The 17,720-nt window shown below is 38.6% G+C and overlaps 1 protein-coding gene across 1 annotated transcript in view; it reads left to right on the plus strand.

Annotated features, from left to right (window-relative positions):
• Positions 1-3,380: 3,380 nt before the first annotated feature.
• ANKDD1B (ankyrin repeat and death domain containing 1B) overlaps positions 3,381-17,720 on the plus strand; it is a 79,724-nt gene continuing 65,384 nt past the window's right edge. Inside the window, exons 1-3 of the mRNA XM_081295491.1 lie at positions 3,381-3,656; positions 12,818-12,921; positions 15,182-15,280. Coding sequence (XP_081151617.1) covers positions 3,464-3,656; positions 12,818-12,921; positions 15,182-15,280 — 396 coding nt within the window. The 5' untranslated portion in view covers positions 3,381-3,463. The remainder of the gene's footprint in view (positions 3,657-12,817; positions 12,922-15,181; positions 15,281-17,720) is intronic.

Raw genomic sequence — 17,720 nt, forward strand, 5'->3', positions numbered from 1 at the left:
TAAAGAAACAAGGAAAGAAGGCTGCTAATATTAAGCAGAAGCAGCCTGTGGGGAAATGGCTGCACCTACAAGAAACCAACAGCCAAAAATAAACCTGTCTCAGAAAAAAAGAAGCCTGTGTGTTAACTCCTAAAAAATCTGTTTCATTCCGTGAAACGAAATGATTTTGAATAGCTGATTTTGAATAGAGCTGATCAGAGAGTCAGTGACAATACAAATAAAAAAAAAAGAAAAGAACTTTAGCTAAGCACAGGATCACCCAGAAGAGACAAATGTATTTCATTAATTCTCTATTTTAGAAATCACTAAGAAAAAATAATATCTAAAATGATATCCAAGACAGTGAGTTCTATAGGTTACAACTGCATAAATATGGGAAACCAAAGCTTGTATGTTCAGAACAAGAATAAAATAGAAATAAATTCTCCATGATGAAAGGCAGCAAAGCAACCTGCATGCTCAACCTTGGCCTTGGTTGGTAGGCAGGACTCCCCCTGAGAATGTTATCTACAAACCAGTAACATAAAAACTTGTAGTCTGGATTCACACAGATGGTGTGATGCAAAAGTGCTCAAGTAGGGAATTTAAAGTGATCTCAGATTGATATTGTTCCTTGTATCTAACAGAAGCAAATGCACTTCCTCTTAGGAAGAATCTAAATTAAATCCAGGCAGTTTTAATATCTCAATTAAAGAGATGTTAAAATATGCAAATTGGGTGTTTCAGAATTAATGAAAATTATCTCATACTCTTGCAACTCACAACCCTGTAGGCCAGGTACAGCAATGTAACCTGAATGTTAGCCAGGGGTATAAAGGAAGTATCTGTGAGTGATACTTCTGAGAACTTCCATTCTGTTGCAGCTGTGACATCCTTGTGGCCTCTTCTTCCTGTTTCTTTCCTGTTGCCTAGAAGCAGATGCTTCTTATACCTGAGCTGGGGGTTGCACCTGGGGATGATGAACTCATGGGTTGTTGGGTATGGTTCCTGAGGACTTTCTAGAACAGAGACATCAGTACAGGCCTGTGGCTTCTAAACTTGCATGAGATGCCTTGTTTAAGGTATAGATATTTGGGGTTTTCTGGTGGTTATAGCTAAATCCTAGATGATATAGGACACAAAGATTATAAGGGGTCTCTGTCCACAGGAATGAAGAGTCACCACGTGACAGTTTCCAGCCTATGTGGGAAGGGCTATAATCGATGACTATATAAAGTGGGAATCTAGGGAGAAATCATGACAGGAGAGAGGGAAGAGAAATCAAGGCAGGTGTTCTTAAGGACAAAGAATCCTTGAACAAGGCCTGGACTTAAAGGTTTACTTCAGAATTGAAGAATTTCCTTACTGTAGGCTTCTTCCTTTGTTGATAAGTTACCATTTACCTGAATAAATTATTCATAATTATTCATATTTATTTGACAAATAAATCTCAGACCTGGTACTACTCTAAGCACTGGAGATGTAGCTGGGGAAAAAATTAACAAAAATCATACCTTCATGAAGCTTACTTTCTAGTTGAGGACAGACATTAACAAATACTGGCTATCATTTCAGTGACAAGTACAATACAGGAAAGAGATAAGCGTAAAGGAATGGAGAGTGAAGGCAGGGGATACTGTTTAGAATATTTTAAAATATGGTGATCAAACAAGGCTCCTCTAAAGAAGTAACATTTAAACTGAAACCTGATACCATAATCGTATGAATGGCCAAACCATTTTTAAAAACTCAGAAGTGGGGTTGGGGGAAAAAGGGTTCTAGGCAGAGAGAAATGGAAGCTGAATGGCTCTTCAGCAGGAATCCCTGAAATAGCATCAAGAATGAGAAAGAATTGTAGGGCCGGAAGTCAGAGACATGAATCCAGTTCATGTGGGGTGATATCTCTTATGAATTAGCATAACTTAGAATTAATCTTCTGGTTGGAAATTAATTTGCTATTTGAAACAGGGAGGGAAATAGTCACAATATAATTCCTAGCTTTTCATGTAGCCCAAGCTCTCAGAAAAATTAAGAAAATGAAGTTCAACCAAGGCTATAATTTACACAATGCATAGCCTTAGGGTTTTTGTCTGCTAAAGTAGTTTATATCACAGTACTTCTATAGGGTGTATAGAAAAAGATGATGATGCATTTTCTCTAGTCATTGATAAGAGGGTATTAGCAAAATTAAACTGCTTGGTTTAGAATTAGAAAGCAATTTGCATGCCATGAATTATTTGGATAGCACAATTCAGATCTTTGTGTACTTGGCTGTTCAATTTCCATTGATAGTCTTTTGGCACTGTTTCCATTGTCATTATTTATAGTGTATATTTTCTTCTGATTTTTAGAAATTGAATTGTAAGAATACTATATATACATATAATTTTGTGTTCGATTCTTTCATTTACATATTGTATATATTTTTCATATTTGTACAATCTGGTATTTCTATATAATATTCAAGTCAGTGTATTTGCTATTGTCTTGATGGTATCCCATTTATAAACATGAGGCCTATTTAATTAATTTTTATTTTTTAAATATCAATTGAACTCATGGGTACACTCTACCACTATGCTGAATCCCACCTCTTTTTATGTTCTCTTTTGAGGCAGGGTCTCACTAAATTGCCCAGGCTTGTCTTGAACTTGAAGATCCTCCTAGCCTCAGCCTCCAAGCAACTGGGATTTTTGTCAGGTGCCACCATGACTAGATCATTGCACTCTTTTGTAAAAAAGAAAGTTTGAAGTTATAGGCGGTGTTCTGAATACAATAATATTCTGCCTCAGTTTTCTTTTTTCAATAATGAGGAAATATTGTTTTGAATCTAATGTTTCGAATTTGATGCACTGTAATTTGAAAGGAAAATATGTTTGAAACGACCATTGAAATGATAAATTTATATTGAAATGAAAGATCTCATTAATTCGTAAGAATACAAAATAAATGAAAAGCAAATTACCTCTCACTTTTGAAGTTTATTTGGGGGATCAGAATTTCTTTGATCTGTCTCTGTATTATTTAATTTTTTCAAAAGAATGAACCAAGAAAGATGATGATTGCGTGATAATTAATGAGAAATTAAAAGTCATGTTTTTTTTATTCCAAAGAAAATTCTGAAAGCCTATTTAGAAATTATTTGATATTGAAGTTCCTGTAGTGTTAGTTATAAATGGAACCTCAAGATTTCTCAAAATTATACAAAAAATTAGTGGAGTATAAAAGGGGGAGTTGATTGTAGCTGTGGATTTCTTGGGATGTTTCATTTCAGGTAGACCCAAGCCACAGCACCGCGCGTGCCACACCTGGAGCCGGATTCTCCAGCCCTGCCCCGTCTTGGGCAGTACTGGAAAACCTGGAGCTTGTGGCCAGCAAAGGGCCCCAACAGGGAGCGGACTCGGTCCAGCGTTCCCGCCCTGGCGGACCTCCGCAAGCAGCCGGAGTCAGGCTCGGGCTGGGCTCAGCAGGCTCCCGGGAAGCCATGAACCCCTCCTGGCGCGCCGCGGACAGTGGGGCTGCCGCCAGGCGGCTGCTCCTCGGGGCTGCGACGGCAGCAAAGGGGCTTCGGGAAGATCTGAGGGGCGCGGCTTCTCGGCCTTGGAAGGGCCTGTCCCGGACCCCGAAGCAGGAAGAGCCTCGAGAGGAGGAGGTGGAGGCTGCAGGACACGAGTTGCGTAAGTCCTGGGACAAGGTCTCATGTGGTGCAGACCCTCCTGATGGCCAGTGGGGTGGTCTGTGGCCAAAAGACTTGAGAGCGTACCCAGTGCAGCGGCCCTGAGGAGAGAAGCAAGCCCGTGCGGGGATTCAGCCTTAAAAGGCTCTCAAGTTCATCCTCCAACACTGAGCCCCTTGCTGGCTGGTTTTCAGCTTTGGAATCCTACCCCACCCAAGTTTTGAGTCACAGTTCCCCACCCTCATGGTGGGTGGTAGGAAAGTATTACTTTCCAATTTAAGGAGAAGCTATTTAAAGAAATGATTAAGCCCTTTTGCAAATAAGAGTTTCATGTTATCTTATATCCTGACTTAGGCACTGATTTCTGTGTGACCTAAGTCACTTAATCTTCTTGCACTTAAGTTTTTAAAGCATGGAGCAGATTATCTTTGCCTTGAGAATAACATATAGCATAAATTGAGGCACACTTTTGAAGAGTCTTCAGAAGTTAAAAGTGATTTGAGTCTGTTAACAAGAGCACACCACATACTGGCTGGGATGGCCTCATTTCCTAAAGGCCAGCCTTGGAAGCTCTGGGCCAGTTCCTTAATATAATATGCAAGTAGTTCATTCATTCAATTATTTATTCTAGAAATATTTCTGAGGGCCTACTATTTGCTAGACATGTTCTAGATGTGGGAATGCAGAGAACAAGACAACCCCTCACTGGGCGTGGTGATGCTCACCTATAATCCCAGCAGCTCTGGAGGCTGAGACAAGATCAGGAGTTCAAAGCCAGCCTCTGCAATGCCAAGGCCCAAAGCAATGGCAAGGTCTCACTAATGAGCTCCTGTCTCTAAATGAAATACAAAATAGGGATGGGGATGTGGCTCAGTGGTCGGGTTCCCCTGAGTTCAATCTCCCGAATCAAAAAAAAAAAAAAAAAAAAAGACAACCCCTCTTCTGACTAAGCTCACAGTCTTTTGTGGTGGTGAAGGGATAATAGGTAAGTAAGGAAATAAAAGAGCAAAATAATTTAAGGGATGGGTCTAAGTGCTAGAAGGCCATGAAACAGAGTGATGTGACTGAGCCAGGAGCACAGAAGGACTTTAGATTTGATGACCTAGGCAGAGAGGATATTTGGGCAAATACCTAGATGACAGGAAGTAGCTAGCCATGGAAATTTCAGGTAGAAAAGCATAATAAGCAAATGATGAGGAAGATTGAAATTATTATGTTCCAAAAAGAGGAAAATGACCAGCATTGCTGGAACATAGGAGGTGGGGGGGACTCTGGCTCCTTCTGGTCTCTATTTCTTGATTGCTGTGAGGAAAACAGGCCTTTACTACCATGTACTCCTGCTACGATATACTGTGTTACCATGGGACCAAAGTAACAGGACTAAGTGACTGTGGACTGAAACCTCTGAAACTGTGAGCCAAAGTAAACCTTTCCTCCTTTTGATTATCTCAGGTATTTTGTCATAGTAATGGAAAGCTGACTAATACTGGTTAATAGGGAGAACCAGTTCATGCAAGGTCTTGATGCCCTGAGAAAGAGACTTCAAGTTGATCTTGTCAGTATTTCTTTGTCTTAGCCTTTCAAATATATGTATATTGGTATCTCACTGTGGTTTTAGTTGGCATTTCCCTGTTCCATTGAAGTCTTTTCTCTATTTCTAATTGGACTGTTGTTTTCTTACTGTTGAATTTTGAGAGTTATTTATATATTCTGGGTTTAGGTCAGTTGTCAGATATGGGATTTGCAAATATATTCCTCTAGAATATAATTTGCCTTTTTTATTATCTTAATAGTGTTATTTGTAAAGTGAAAGTTTTATGTTCGGTAAAGTCCAATGTCAATTATATCTCTTATTGTCATGTGATTCCTAACATTTGTTGAAAGTATTAACATTTCTCCATTGTCAAAACTTATAAACCCTTGTCAAAAATCAGTTGGTCATATCTGAGCATCTATTTCTAGATTCTGTATTTTATTTTGTTGATCTGTATGTCTCTTTTCCAATACCCTACTGTATTGATTACTGTAGATTTAAAAAACCATTGAGTACCGCCACAGGTGACTTAATCATTTCAGGGTCACTCAGGTGAATTGAGCTGGCACTAAAAAATCACACAGACACAGAAAGTACCTTTTTCTTGGGGTTCAGTGACAGGTCCTCTACCCCAGTTCCTATAAGGGAGGTAAGAGAGACTGGCAAAAGAGCCAGAGCACACCTGAAACCATCCTATTTATTGAGGGGAAGACACTTGAGAAAGTTCCACCCAAATGAGGTAAGGGATTGGGTTTCAGGGGGGTGTAGTCCAATCCCATTGGGTGACGTCCACTCCCGGAGCCGCAATTCCTTGCTAAGCGAAGGTGAGGTCCACCTGCTTTCGAGCCACAGTGGAAGCCAGTTCCACACCTCCATCGCTCAAGGCTAGGGGTACGTGCTTAGCTCCTACGTGCTCAGCTCCTGTTCATGCCAGCCCCAGATAATCAAGTACTATGATGCCTCTAACTTAATTCTTCTTTTTCAAAATTGTTTGGGCCACTCAAAATTGTTTTGTGCCTCTCTATATAAACTTTGGAAGCAGTTTGTCTGTAACTACAAAATGGCATTGCATTAAATTTATAGATCAATTTGGGGAGAATTGACATCTGATTTTGAATCTTCCAATCCATGAATCCATGATTTACCTTTTCATCTATTTAGTCTTTGATTTCTTTCATTGACCTTTTGTATTTCTGTAGTATTCCGAAACTGTATGTTGGATTTATATGCAAGTATTTTTATTTTTTTGATCAACTATAAATTGGTTTTGTTTTATTTATTTATTTATACTGAGGATTGAACCCAGGGGCACTTTACCACTGAGCTGCATTCCCAACCTTTTTTATTTTTTATTTTGAGACAGGGTCTCACTAAGTTGCTGAGCTGACCTCAAATTTGGCAATCCTGCTTCAGCCTCCCAAGTCACTGGGATTACAGGTGTATGCCAGCACACCTAGCATAAATTGTGTTTTTAAAATTTTGGCTTTATTTGTTGATTATCAGTATATAGAAATATGATTGATATTTATGTGTTGACTTTGTATAGTGTAACCTTGCTAAACTAACTATAGCTGTTTTGTACATTCCTTTGAACTTTATGTGTGGATAATCAAGTTATCTGAAACTATAGTAGAGATAGTTTTATTTCTTTCTAATCTATATGCCTTTTTATTTATGTTATACCAAATTTTTTTAAAGGGAGTGAAGAGAGTAGAAATCATTTTTTTATTCCTAATCTCAGAGACAAAGAAAATGTTCAGACTTTTATGATTAATTGTGATACTGGGGCTGGGGATGTGGCTCAAGCGGTAGCGCGCTCGCCTGGCATGCGTGCGGCCCGGGTTCGATCCTCAGCACCACATACCAACAAAGATGTTGTGTCCGCCGAGAACTAAAAAATAAATATTAAAAATTCTCTCTCTCTCTCTCTCTCTCTCTCTCTCTCTCTCTCTCTCTCTCTCCTCTCTCACTCTCTCTTAAAAAAAAATTGTGATACTGACTGTCAGTTTTTTGTAGTTCTCCTTTATCAGGTTGAAAAAGTTTCCATTTATTCCAGATTAGCTGAGAAGATTTTGGTTTGTTTGTTTTGTTTAAAAATTTTTTTAATCATGAATGGATGTTGAATTTTTTAAAATATATTTTTTGCCTCAGTTAATATGATCATGTAGTTTTCCTTAGGCTATTAATATGAGCTATTACATAATAGATTTACAAATATTGAATATATTCTTGGGATAAGCCCCCCTTGATCATCATGTATTATACTTTTTTATGTATAATTTGATTTGATTTGATTGTTTTTTGAGAAGTGTTGTATACTGTGTTTATGGGGGTTTTAGAATCAAGGCAATGCTGCCTCTTAAAATGACTTGGGAAGTGTTTCTTCTTCTGTTTTCTAAAAGATATTATATAGATTAGATGTTATTTTTTTAATATTTTGCTTTTTAGTTGTAATTGGACACAATACCTTTATTTCACTTATTTATTTTTATGTGGTGCTGAGGATCGAACCCAGGGTCTCGCAAGTGCTAGGTGAGCGCTCTACCGCTGAGCTACAACCCCAGCCTCTAGATTAGGTGTTATTCTTTAAGCATTTGATAAAATCACCAATGAAACCACATGAACATGGATATTTCTGTTGTGGAATATTTTAAACTACAAATCTAATTTCTTTAATAGTTAGAGGGTTATTCAGACTATCTATGTAATCTTGAGTGAATTTTAGTATGTTATATTTAAAAAATTATTCCATTTCATCTGAAGTTATTCCATTTCATTGTTTGATTTATGTGGATAGAGCTGTTTGTAGTAGTCCCTTATCGTCCTTTAAATGTCTATGGGTTCTATAGTGCTATACCTTCTTTTATTGCTGATATTGGTAATTTGTGTCTCCTCTCTTTTTTCTTGGTCAGTCTGGCTAGGTGCTTATTGGTTCATTGATGTCTTCAAATAACTATCTTTTGTTTTCCTTGATTATTGTTTATTATTTTTCTGTTTTCAATTCCATTGATTATTGCTTTGACCCTCTGTCCTCATATTTTACCATTGTTACATTTCTTCTTTCTGCTTGCTTTAGGTGTTTATTTTGCCCTTCTCCTTTTACTTTCTTGAGGTGTTAATTTTCTTACTTTTTTTCTAACACAATCATTTTAATGCTATAAATTTCCCTCTAAGTCTTACTTTAGCTGCATCCCACACATTTTGACATATTTTATTTAATTTTCATTCAGTTCAAAATAGTTTCTAATTTCCCTTGGGATTTTTTTTTTTTTTTTAAATCCATGGTTCAATTGAAAAACAAGAAGAAGAAGAAGAAAAAAAAAAGATTTGATAATGTGAGGCCTACATTCCCTAGCAAGCAATATTCTTCTGGAATTGTATAGTATTTACCTAAACCATACACCCACCCACCCTCTCATCCATCCAATAAATATTTATTGAACACCGACTAGCACTAAGTACTTTCTCACAGAATTTGTATTCTGGAGAAAGAAACAAAACAATGAACAAGTGAACAAACATGATGTCAACTAATGTTAAGTGATATGAAGAAAATGAAGTAAGGCATGGGGTAGAGAGTGAGTGACAGGAGAAAGAGGATTGTATGGTCAGATATGAGTTTTCACAGAGAGTATCATTTGAGTAGGGGCCTGAATGAATTGAGGGAGGGAGCCTCAACTTGTTTTGTAGTTCAGCAAGGACCCTCTCCTCTCCTGACCCTCTGTCCTCATACTTGCCCAGCTCCTGAAGACATTGGAGTTTTGACCCCCAAAGGATTAAATTATCATTTAACCTTTCCTTGATGTTATACATTGCAACTGAAAAAGCACATATTGTAAGATATTGTAAGATATCCCTACAAATATTATGTAGCTAAGCTGAAAAATTGGTATGTTTATGATGGCTGGGTCATTTTCCCAACTCTGTCACCTATTAGCTGAAGGTTATCAGTGGTGTGCTGGTAAATGTTTGACTATCAGCTCTCTGGGATTGAAAAGGGAGAAGTCCTTTTGTAGCACTTTCCAGTTTCCTTTGTGTAATATTTCCACTCGCCTGATACAACCTACAATATGATATCACTGAACACAGAGTTGGGAATATGCAATCAATTCTTTTAAATCTGTAGAAGCTAGCTCCTGCATACTCCAAAAGTAGGTTTTATGATCCTCATTTCATAAATTAGGATACAAAATTCAGAATTGTTACAAAATTACATAATTAGTAAATTGTGAACAAGGCATTTTGAACATCTTGGAGCTCCCAAAGGTTCTGATGTAATTGGCTTGGGCTGAGAACCTGACATACATTTCTTGTTATTTTCTTTGTGAAGCCAGAGCTGAGAACTATTGAGTTAATCAATCAAGAGTCTTTTATGGTGCTCCCCACTGTTTTAGGAAGCAATCTAAAATTTGTTTTTCTTATAGATTGTGGTAGAAAAGGAGAAAGATATTCCATTTCAGGTACAAAAGAGAATAGAATCCGTGTGTCATATTTCAGGACACAATAATGTCTTCATTTGCTTTGGATCATACCAAAGAGGAACAAGGACCTGGAATTTGAACTTGTGTCCCATTATTTTAATACACAGGGGAAAAGAGCTAAGGCCAGAGCTGTGTGGGAACCAGGAGAGGGAACTGGTTGGCAGTGTTCTGAAGGGTCTCTCTCTCTCTCTCTCTCTCTCTCTCTCTCTCTTGAGATGGTCTATTATTGGTTCTGATTAACCTCAACTCTGATTTTATCCCCCAGGGTTGGGGCTTTCCATTGAGAGTCCTATAGCTCCCCACCGTTACAAAAACCTCAACAACAACAACCAAAAAAAAAAAAAATCCCAGAATTTTCTCTAGCCTAGCTGGCAGAGTGCATTAGCTAAAGCATACGACAGAAGTGGGTGATCTGATTCTTCAATTCAGCAGTCTACCCCCAGACTCATACCCTGGACATGTGGGGTGTTTGAAAGCTTGGGAATTTGATTCTGATTTTCTGGGACAGTTTAAACACTAATTATCTTTAAGACATGGGCAAGTGACTTAATGTTTAAATCTGTTTGAAAACTTCATCTGTAAGATGGGGATGAAAGTTCCTAGGCCATCAGATCATTTATTGTATAAAAACCTTATCACATTCCAACATTTGTAGGTAAAGCAGAGGAGGAAGAGCCAGTAATTGGAAATCAACAAGTGGTTTGACAGGAGAAAACATGTTACAAGGAGACTGTGGTCTTTGGTGTCAACGTCAGCCAAGGGTTCAGTGTACTTGATAGAGAAGTTGTGATTGGATTTTGGCAAGATGGAGTGACTTCATAAGAGCAATTTCAGTGGAGTGGAGGGGGAAAAATGATTACCTTAGATGAGATTGTGAGATAAATAAATTGAGAGAGCAATTAGACAACACTTCCAAGAAGTGTTGAAAATTTTCCAAGTTGAAAATGAAGGAATGTGAACTCAGGGAGGGTTGAATGTTCTCTCTGGTATGTGGATGCTATCCCATAGTAAGGGAGGTAGGGAGAGGAAATATAGAAATTCAGGGGATTAGACAATGGGAATGAACAGAAGGGAGGGGAGATGAGAAAAGGAAAGACAGTAGAATGAATCAGATTTAACTTTTCTATGCTCATATCTGAATACATGACCAGTGTAACTCCACATCATGTACAACCATAAGAATGGGATCAAAATTGTAACGGGTTGCACTCCAGGTATGTATAATATGTCAAAATACACACTACTGTCATGAATATCAAAAAACAACAAATAAAAAAATGAATAAAGCAAAGGACTTGACAGAGAGTTCATCCCTTTTTGTCTTTCTACCTTCTGCTGAGGACATAGCATTTACAACAGGTGCTATCTTAGAAGCAGAGAGCAGCCCTCATCTGACAACTGAATCTGCTGGCACCTTGGGTCTTGGACTTTTCTGTCTATAGAACTGTGAGAAATAAATTTCTGTTCTTTATAAATCACCCAGTCTCAGATATTTTGTTATGGTGACAGAAATAGACAGATATCATGAAATCTAAACAGAATAAGGAAAGAAGGAAGGACCTGGTGATGAATAATATGAACAGATGGTAGAAACAGTAGCTAGGAGGACTTGATTAGGTTGCAGAATTTCTGGACTTGATGCATTGTAGCAGGTGAGTGAATGGAAGAGAAGTAGTGGTCAGAGAATGGGATTCTTGAAGTGAAGATATCAAAGGTAGTGTAGTTTGATGATTAGGTCAAGAGTGTGTCCCTGAAATTTGATGCTTGAGGTTGGATGGGAGAGGTAAGGAACTTAGTTGGGGGACTAAGTGGCCAGGGTATTGGACTAGTCATCTATAAGGATGTTGAAGTTGTCTAGTAAGATGAATAGAGTAGGGATAGGAAGCAAGTGAGTGATCAGTGATAGAAAGAACGAACACGTAAATCTATACTCAAAGTGACAAAGTACCATAGACTGGCAGCTTAAACTTTGGAAGTTTATTTTCTCACACATTTGGAGACTAGAAGCCAAAGATCACTGTGTCAGCAGGTTGGTTTCCTCTCAGGCCTCTTCTCGACTTGTAGATTGCCTCCTTCTCCCTGTCTTTTGATGATCTTACCTCTATGTGTGTCTGTGTCCCAATCATCTCTTATTATAGGGACATCAGTCAGATCAGGTTAGAATCCAGCTGTGTAGCCTCATTTTACATTTATTACCTCTTTAAAGGCTTCATCTCCAATTACAGTCACATGCTGAAGTACTAGGGGTCAGGGTTCTAACTCAGGAATTTTGGAAGGATACAGTTCAACCCAAAATAGTATCTTCCATGAAGATATTCCTTGGCCTTTGAGTAGACTTGGCAATGTTCTGAAGGGTCTCTCTCTTTTTTTTTTTTTTTTTTTTGAGATGGTCTATTATTGGTTCTGATTAACCTCAAATCTGATTTTATCCCCCAAGATTGGGGCTTTCCATTGAGAGTCCTGTAGCTCCCCACCATGACAAAAACCTCAACAACAACAACCAAAAAAAAAAAAAAAAAATCCCAGCATTTTCTCTGTACTAGTTAATAAATCCTACTATCTGAATGTGTATGTATGTGATATGTAATGTTTACAATAGGTGTAAATCTACTTTATGTCCTTTCATATAAATGAGAACAAAATGCATTCATTCATGCTAGCCTTTGTGTATCTTTATATAATGGGCTACATTTTAAGATTTTGTTCCTGATATCAGGCATCTATAGAGAATTCTGCAGAAAACAGTTTTATCTTTGTAAGCTATAAGAGCATTTGGGCTCCTCCCCATCTAATGTTCTACAAACATTTTACAAATGATGTCCCATGGGAAGTCTGTGGCCACCCTGTGAGCTCCTAAGCCACATATCACATTACTGACTTCAGGGTGGTCCTCATGAATAATGTTTTCTTTGAGGCCAGGAACAATGATAAGGCTGTGAAAACACTCACAGTATGAGGAAAAGGTGGAGTCTTAAAACTATAACTTCATAAAATACTGAAATAAAGTTTCCATTTCCTAAAAAGCAGAATGTGAAAGACTCAAGCTGTTATTTCAAGTGTTTAGAGTTATAAGCTTTGCCACTTGACATGTGATTTCTCTGTGGCCTCCTTCAATTCCCTTGGTCATGCTTGCTTGCTTTCTTTCAGTACTGCCAAAAGAGAGAAGCTTTCAGAATGCCGCTAAAAGCAATAATTTGGATCTTATGGAAAAGCTGTTTGAAAAGAAGGTTAACATTAATGCTGTGAACAATGTGAGTAGAAATCACAAATATGACAAGTGATTATTCTAAGTGGTGGCGTGGGTTTACACAGGTCAAATGAAATAATAATAAAAATTTAAAAGATTAGGCTGGCTGAGATTTGGGAGCTCTCCTTTGTTGGGAATTCCAAAGTATTTAAGCTAAAGGTAAAATCAAGCAGTAGAAAAGGCTCTCGATGTTTTATGATCTTATGAGAGGAGGAATGCACAGAGTCTTTATGCAGATCTGTGCAAAGTCTGTGGGTAGGCAGTGGAACCCACTATCAGGGTTATGGGCCTGGACTAGGTCCTAGACTGTACCCTGTGGATCATTTTGATCTCACATTTTACAAAGGCAGAACATCTTTTGTTACACAATCTGGGTGTTTCTCTTCAGCAAGGTCCTTTGTGGTTGGGTTTCCAAGTTTAAAATCCAAAGGAGTACGTGGATTTTTATTGTACTGCTTTTGAAATATAGAGCATTGACATATTAAGCAATGAGACCTTTCTGAAAACCTGCTCTTCCTTGCTTGTTCTTCAAGTGCCTGGGTTTGGGGATAGAAGTCCACTGTCAGAAGCGTGGATTCCCTACTGCTTGATTTTATGAGGATTTCTTGACAGCCTCTCAACCCAATATATATCAAAAACGAACAGGTTGGGGGCTGTATCAATTGCTTAGGACAATTATTGGAGCTCAATGAAGAATAAGTTTCCAGGCCCTTACTTGTCCAGGCCTTTCTTCTTCTCCTTCTACTGCTGGAAGCCATTCATGACCCATATGTGAACTGAGCCATGTGTGAACTGAGCGATGTTGAAGCTATTAGGCAGGGAAGCCCATTTGTAGGAACTCCCAGGTGGAACTCCCTGGTTTGAGAATGCCTACTTCAGGTTGGCACCCTGTTCTAGCTCACCGCTCAAGTTCTAGCATAGCCCCAGAGATGGGAATGACTTGCTGGAGCCACAGAGCCTCCTTGGAGATGGGAGTGGCTTGTCAAATGCCAATCAATCTGTTTACTGCAATACCCCTGCCCCTGCTAGCAGCAAGCACTGATACCTCATATCCTTCTCCTTTTTCTCCTTCTTTTCCTTCTCCCTCTCCTCTTCCTCCTTCTCCTCTCCCTCTTTCTCCTCTTCCTTCTTTTCTTTTTTAACCAGGGATTGAACCCCCTGGGGTGCTTAACCACTGAACCACATCTCCAGCCCTGTTTTTTATTTTGTATTTTGAGATGGGATTTTGCTAAGTTGCTCAGGGCCTCACTAAGTTGCTGAGACTGGCTTTGAACTTAAGAGCCTTCTGCTTCAACCTGCCTTCTGCTTCAACCTCCCAAGCCGCTGGGATTACAGTAAACATTAGTTTATTCAGTCGTATAGGAGAATAAAATTATGTCATTTGCAAGAAAATGGGTGGAACTTGAGAACATTATATTAAACAAAATAAACCAAACTTAGAATGTCCAGGGTTATATGTTTTCACTTATATATGGAAGGAAGCTGGAGGGCAAAGAGGAAAAATAGAAAAAAGAAAAGGTGGGGAGAGACCTCATGAAAATAGGAGACCAGTAGTGTAGAGGAAAGGGTCCATGGGATGGAAGAGGAGAGGCACAGGGGAATGAAATTGACCAAATTATATTGTTATATTGTATGCACATACAAGTATATAGCAACAAATTCCACTACTGTGTGTAATCACAACGCACTAATGAAAAAGAAGAGTAAGAGATGTGTCCAATTGGAAGGAAGTTAAGTCACTGCGAGTGTGCCAGTTTCACCATTTCTCTCTATCTTTGCTTCTGGGCCATCTTCAAATGAGTACCTTTGTTCCACCATGTACTCCCTGCCATGATGTTCTGCCTCCCATTGGACCCAAAAACAATGGAGCCAAGTGGCCATGGGTTAAAACCATAAGCCAAAATAAATCTTTCCTTTTTATAAGTTATCCCAGATATTTTGTTGCAGTGATGGAAAGCTGACTAACATATTCTCAGCAGAAAAAATCTCATTATTAATGATTGCATACAAGGAAAAATCCAACTTTTACTGTTTGAATGCAATCTGTTATATTGGTGTATCCTTCAGCGGATTGCCAAATTCTCTATCATCTGATAATAGATGACAGGAGTTTTCTGAACACAGTTCTTATAACTTTTGTAGCAAAAAGTGGAGCTAAATATCCATATACTCAACAGAAAATTACAGCCATTCAAGAAACAGGAATCCAGAAAAAAAGTTAAATAATGATCAGATGACCAAGAACACAAATTATGTTTCCTCAGATGAACCGCACAGCCTTGCATTTTGCAGTGGGGGGAAATCATTTATCTGCGGTGGATTTCTTACTGAATCACAAGGCCAGGGTTGACATTGCTGATAAGGTAAGCTCATCTTCCATTGGCAGAATGAATTATAGTATAACCAATGTATAAGGAGAATCTGATCATTCCAATCTGATCATCTTTCATGCCCACAAAATATTTCCATTAACACATTTTGAAGAGATCTTTGTATTTGGTGATTGTTTACCATTACCTCAAGGACTTGGGCTTTACTTATTTTCCCATATTGACTTTATGGCCAATAGCATGCATTTGCAAGAGTATGATAATTGTCTAGAGCATAATCTGGCACGCGGAAGACAGAAACTAACTGGCCCTAGGAAAATAAATCTAGATTTTTACCCTTTGGACTCTGATGATAAATAAAACTTACTAAATACATACTATGTACCAGGCACAAAGTAGTAGGACTTTAGTATTTAATGCTGCTTCCTAGTGAACCTTATGATAAAAGTGTTGTAATACTCAATTTACAGGTGGGGAGACTGAGACACAGATTAAATATCTTACCCCCCCAAAATTATACCTGAGAAGGAGTGAAGGCAGGATTTTTTTTATTTTTTTAATTGTTGGTTGTTCAAAACATTACATAGTTCTTGACATATCATATTTCACACTTTGATTCAAGAGGGTTATGAACTCCCATTTTTACCCCGTATACAGATTGCAGAATCACATCAGTTACACTTCCATTGATTTACATATTGCCATACTAGTGTCTGTTGTATTCTGCTGCCTTTCCTATCCTCTACTATCCCCCCTCCCCTCCCCTCCCCTCCCCTCTTCTCTCTCTACCCCATCTACTGTAATTCATTTCTCCCCCTTGTATTATTTTTCACTTTCCCCTCACTTCCTCTTGTATGTAATTTTGTATAACCCTGAGGGTCTCCTTCCATTTCCATGCAATTTCCCTTCTCTCTCCCTTTCCCTCCCACCTCTCATCCCTGTTTAATGTTAATCTTCTTCTCATGCTCTTCGTCCCTACTCTGTTCTTAGTTACTCTCCTTATATCAAAGAAGACATTTGGCATTTGTTTTTTAGGGATTGGCTAGCTTCACTTAGCATAATCTGCTCTAATGCCATCCATTTCCCTCCAAATTCTATGATTTTGTCATTTTTTAATGCAGAGTAATACTCCATTGTGTATAAATGCCACATTTTTTTTATCCATTCGTCTATTGAAGGGCATCTAGGTTGGTTCCACAGTCTTGCTATTGTGAATTGTGCTGCTATGAACATCGATGTAGCAGTGTCCCTGTAGCATGCTCTTTTTAGGTCTTTAGGAAATAAACCGAGAAGGGGAATAGCTGGGTCAAATGGTGGTTCCATTCCCATCTTTCCCAGGAATCTCCATACTGCTTTCCAAATTGGCTGCACTAATTTGCAGTCCCACCAACAATGTACAAGTGTACCCTTTTCTTCACATCCTCGCCAGCACTTGTTGTTGTTTGACTTCAGAATGGCTGCCAATCTTACTGGAGTGAGATGGTATCTTAGGGTGGTTTTTCTTTTTTTTTTTTTTAAAGAGAGAGTGAGAGAGGAGAGAGAGAGAGAGAGAGAGAGAGAGAGAGAGAGAGAGAGAGAGAGAGAGAATTTTTTTTAATATTTATTTTTTAGTTCTTGGCGGACACAACATCTTTGTTGGTATGTGGTGCTGAGGATCGAACCCGGGCCGCACGCATGCCAGGCGAGCGCGCTACCGCTTGAGCCACATCCCCAGCCCTCTTAGGGTGGTTTTGATTTGCATTTCTCTGACTGCTAGCGATGGTGAGCATTTTTTCATGTACTTGCTGATTGATTGTGTGTCCTCCTCTGAGAAGTGTCTGTTCAGGTCCTTGGCCCATTTGTTGATTGGGTTATTTGTTATCTTATTGTCTAATTTTTTGAGTTCTTTGTATACTCTGGATATTAGGGCTCTATCTGAAGTGTGAGGAGTAAAGATTTGTTCCCAGGATTTGTTCCCTATTTACCTCTCTTATTGTTTCTTTTGCTGAGAAAAAACTTTTTAGTTTGAGTAAGTCCCATTTGTTGATTCTAGTTATTAACTCTTGTGCTATGGGTGTCCTATTGAGGAATTTGGAGCCCAACCCCACAGTATGTAGATCATAGCCAACTTTTTCTTCTATCAGACGCCGTGTCTCTGATTTGATATCAAGCTCCTTGATCCATTTTGAGTTAACTTTTGTGCATGGCGAGAGAAAGGGATTCAGTTTCATTTTGTTGCATATGGATTTCCAGTTTTCCCAACACCATTTGTTGAAGATGCTATCCTTCCTCCATTGCATGCTTTTAGCCCCTTTATCAAATATAAGATAGTTGTAGTTTTGTGGATTGGTTTCTGTGTCTCTGTTCTGTACCATTGGTCCACCCGCCTGTTTTGGTACCAGTACCATGCTGTTTTTGTTATTATTGCTCTGTAGTATAGTTTGAAGTCTGGTATCGCTATACCGCCTGATTCACACTTCCTGCTTAGCATTAT

This window comes from Spermophilus citellus, assembly GCF_964194105.1.
Source record: "Spermophilus citellus genome assembly, chromosome: 1".
Classification (NCBI taxonomy): Eukaryota; Metazoa; Chordata; class Mammalia; order Rodentia; family Sciuridae; genus Spermophilus; species Spermophilus citellus.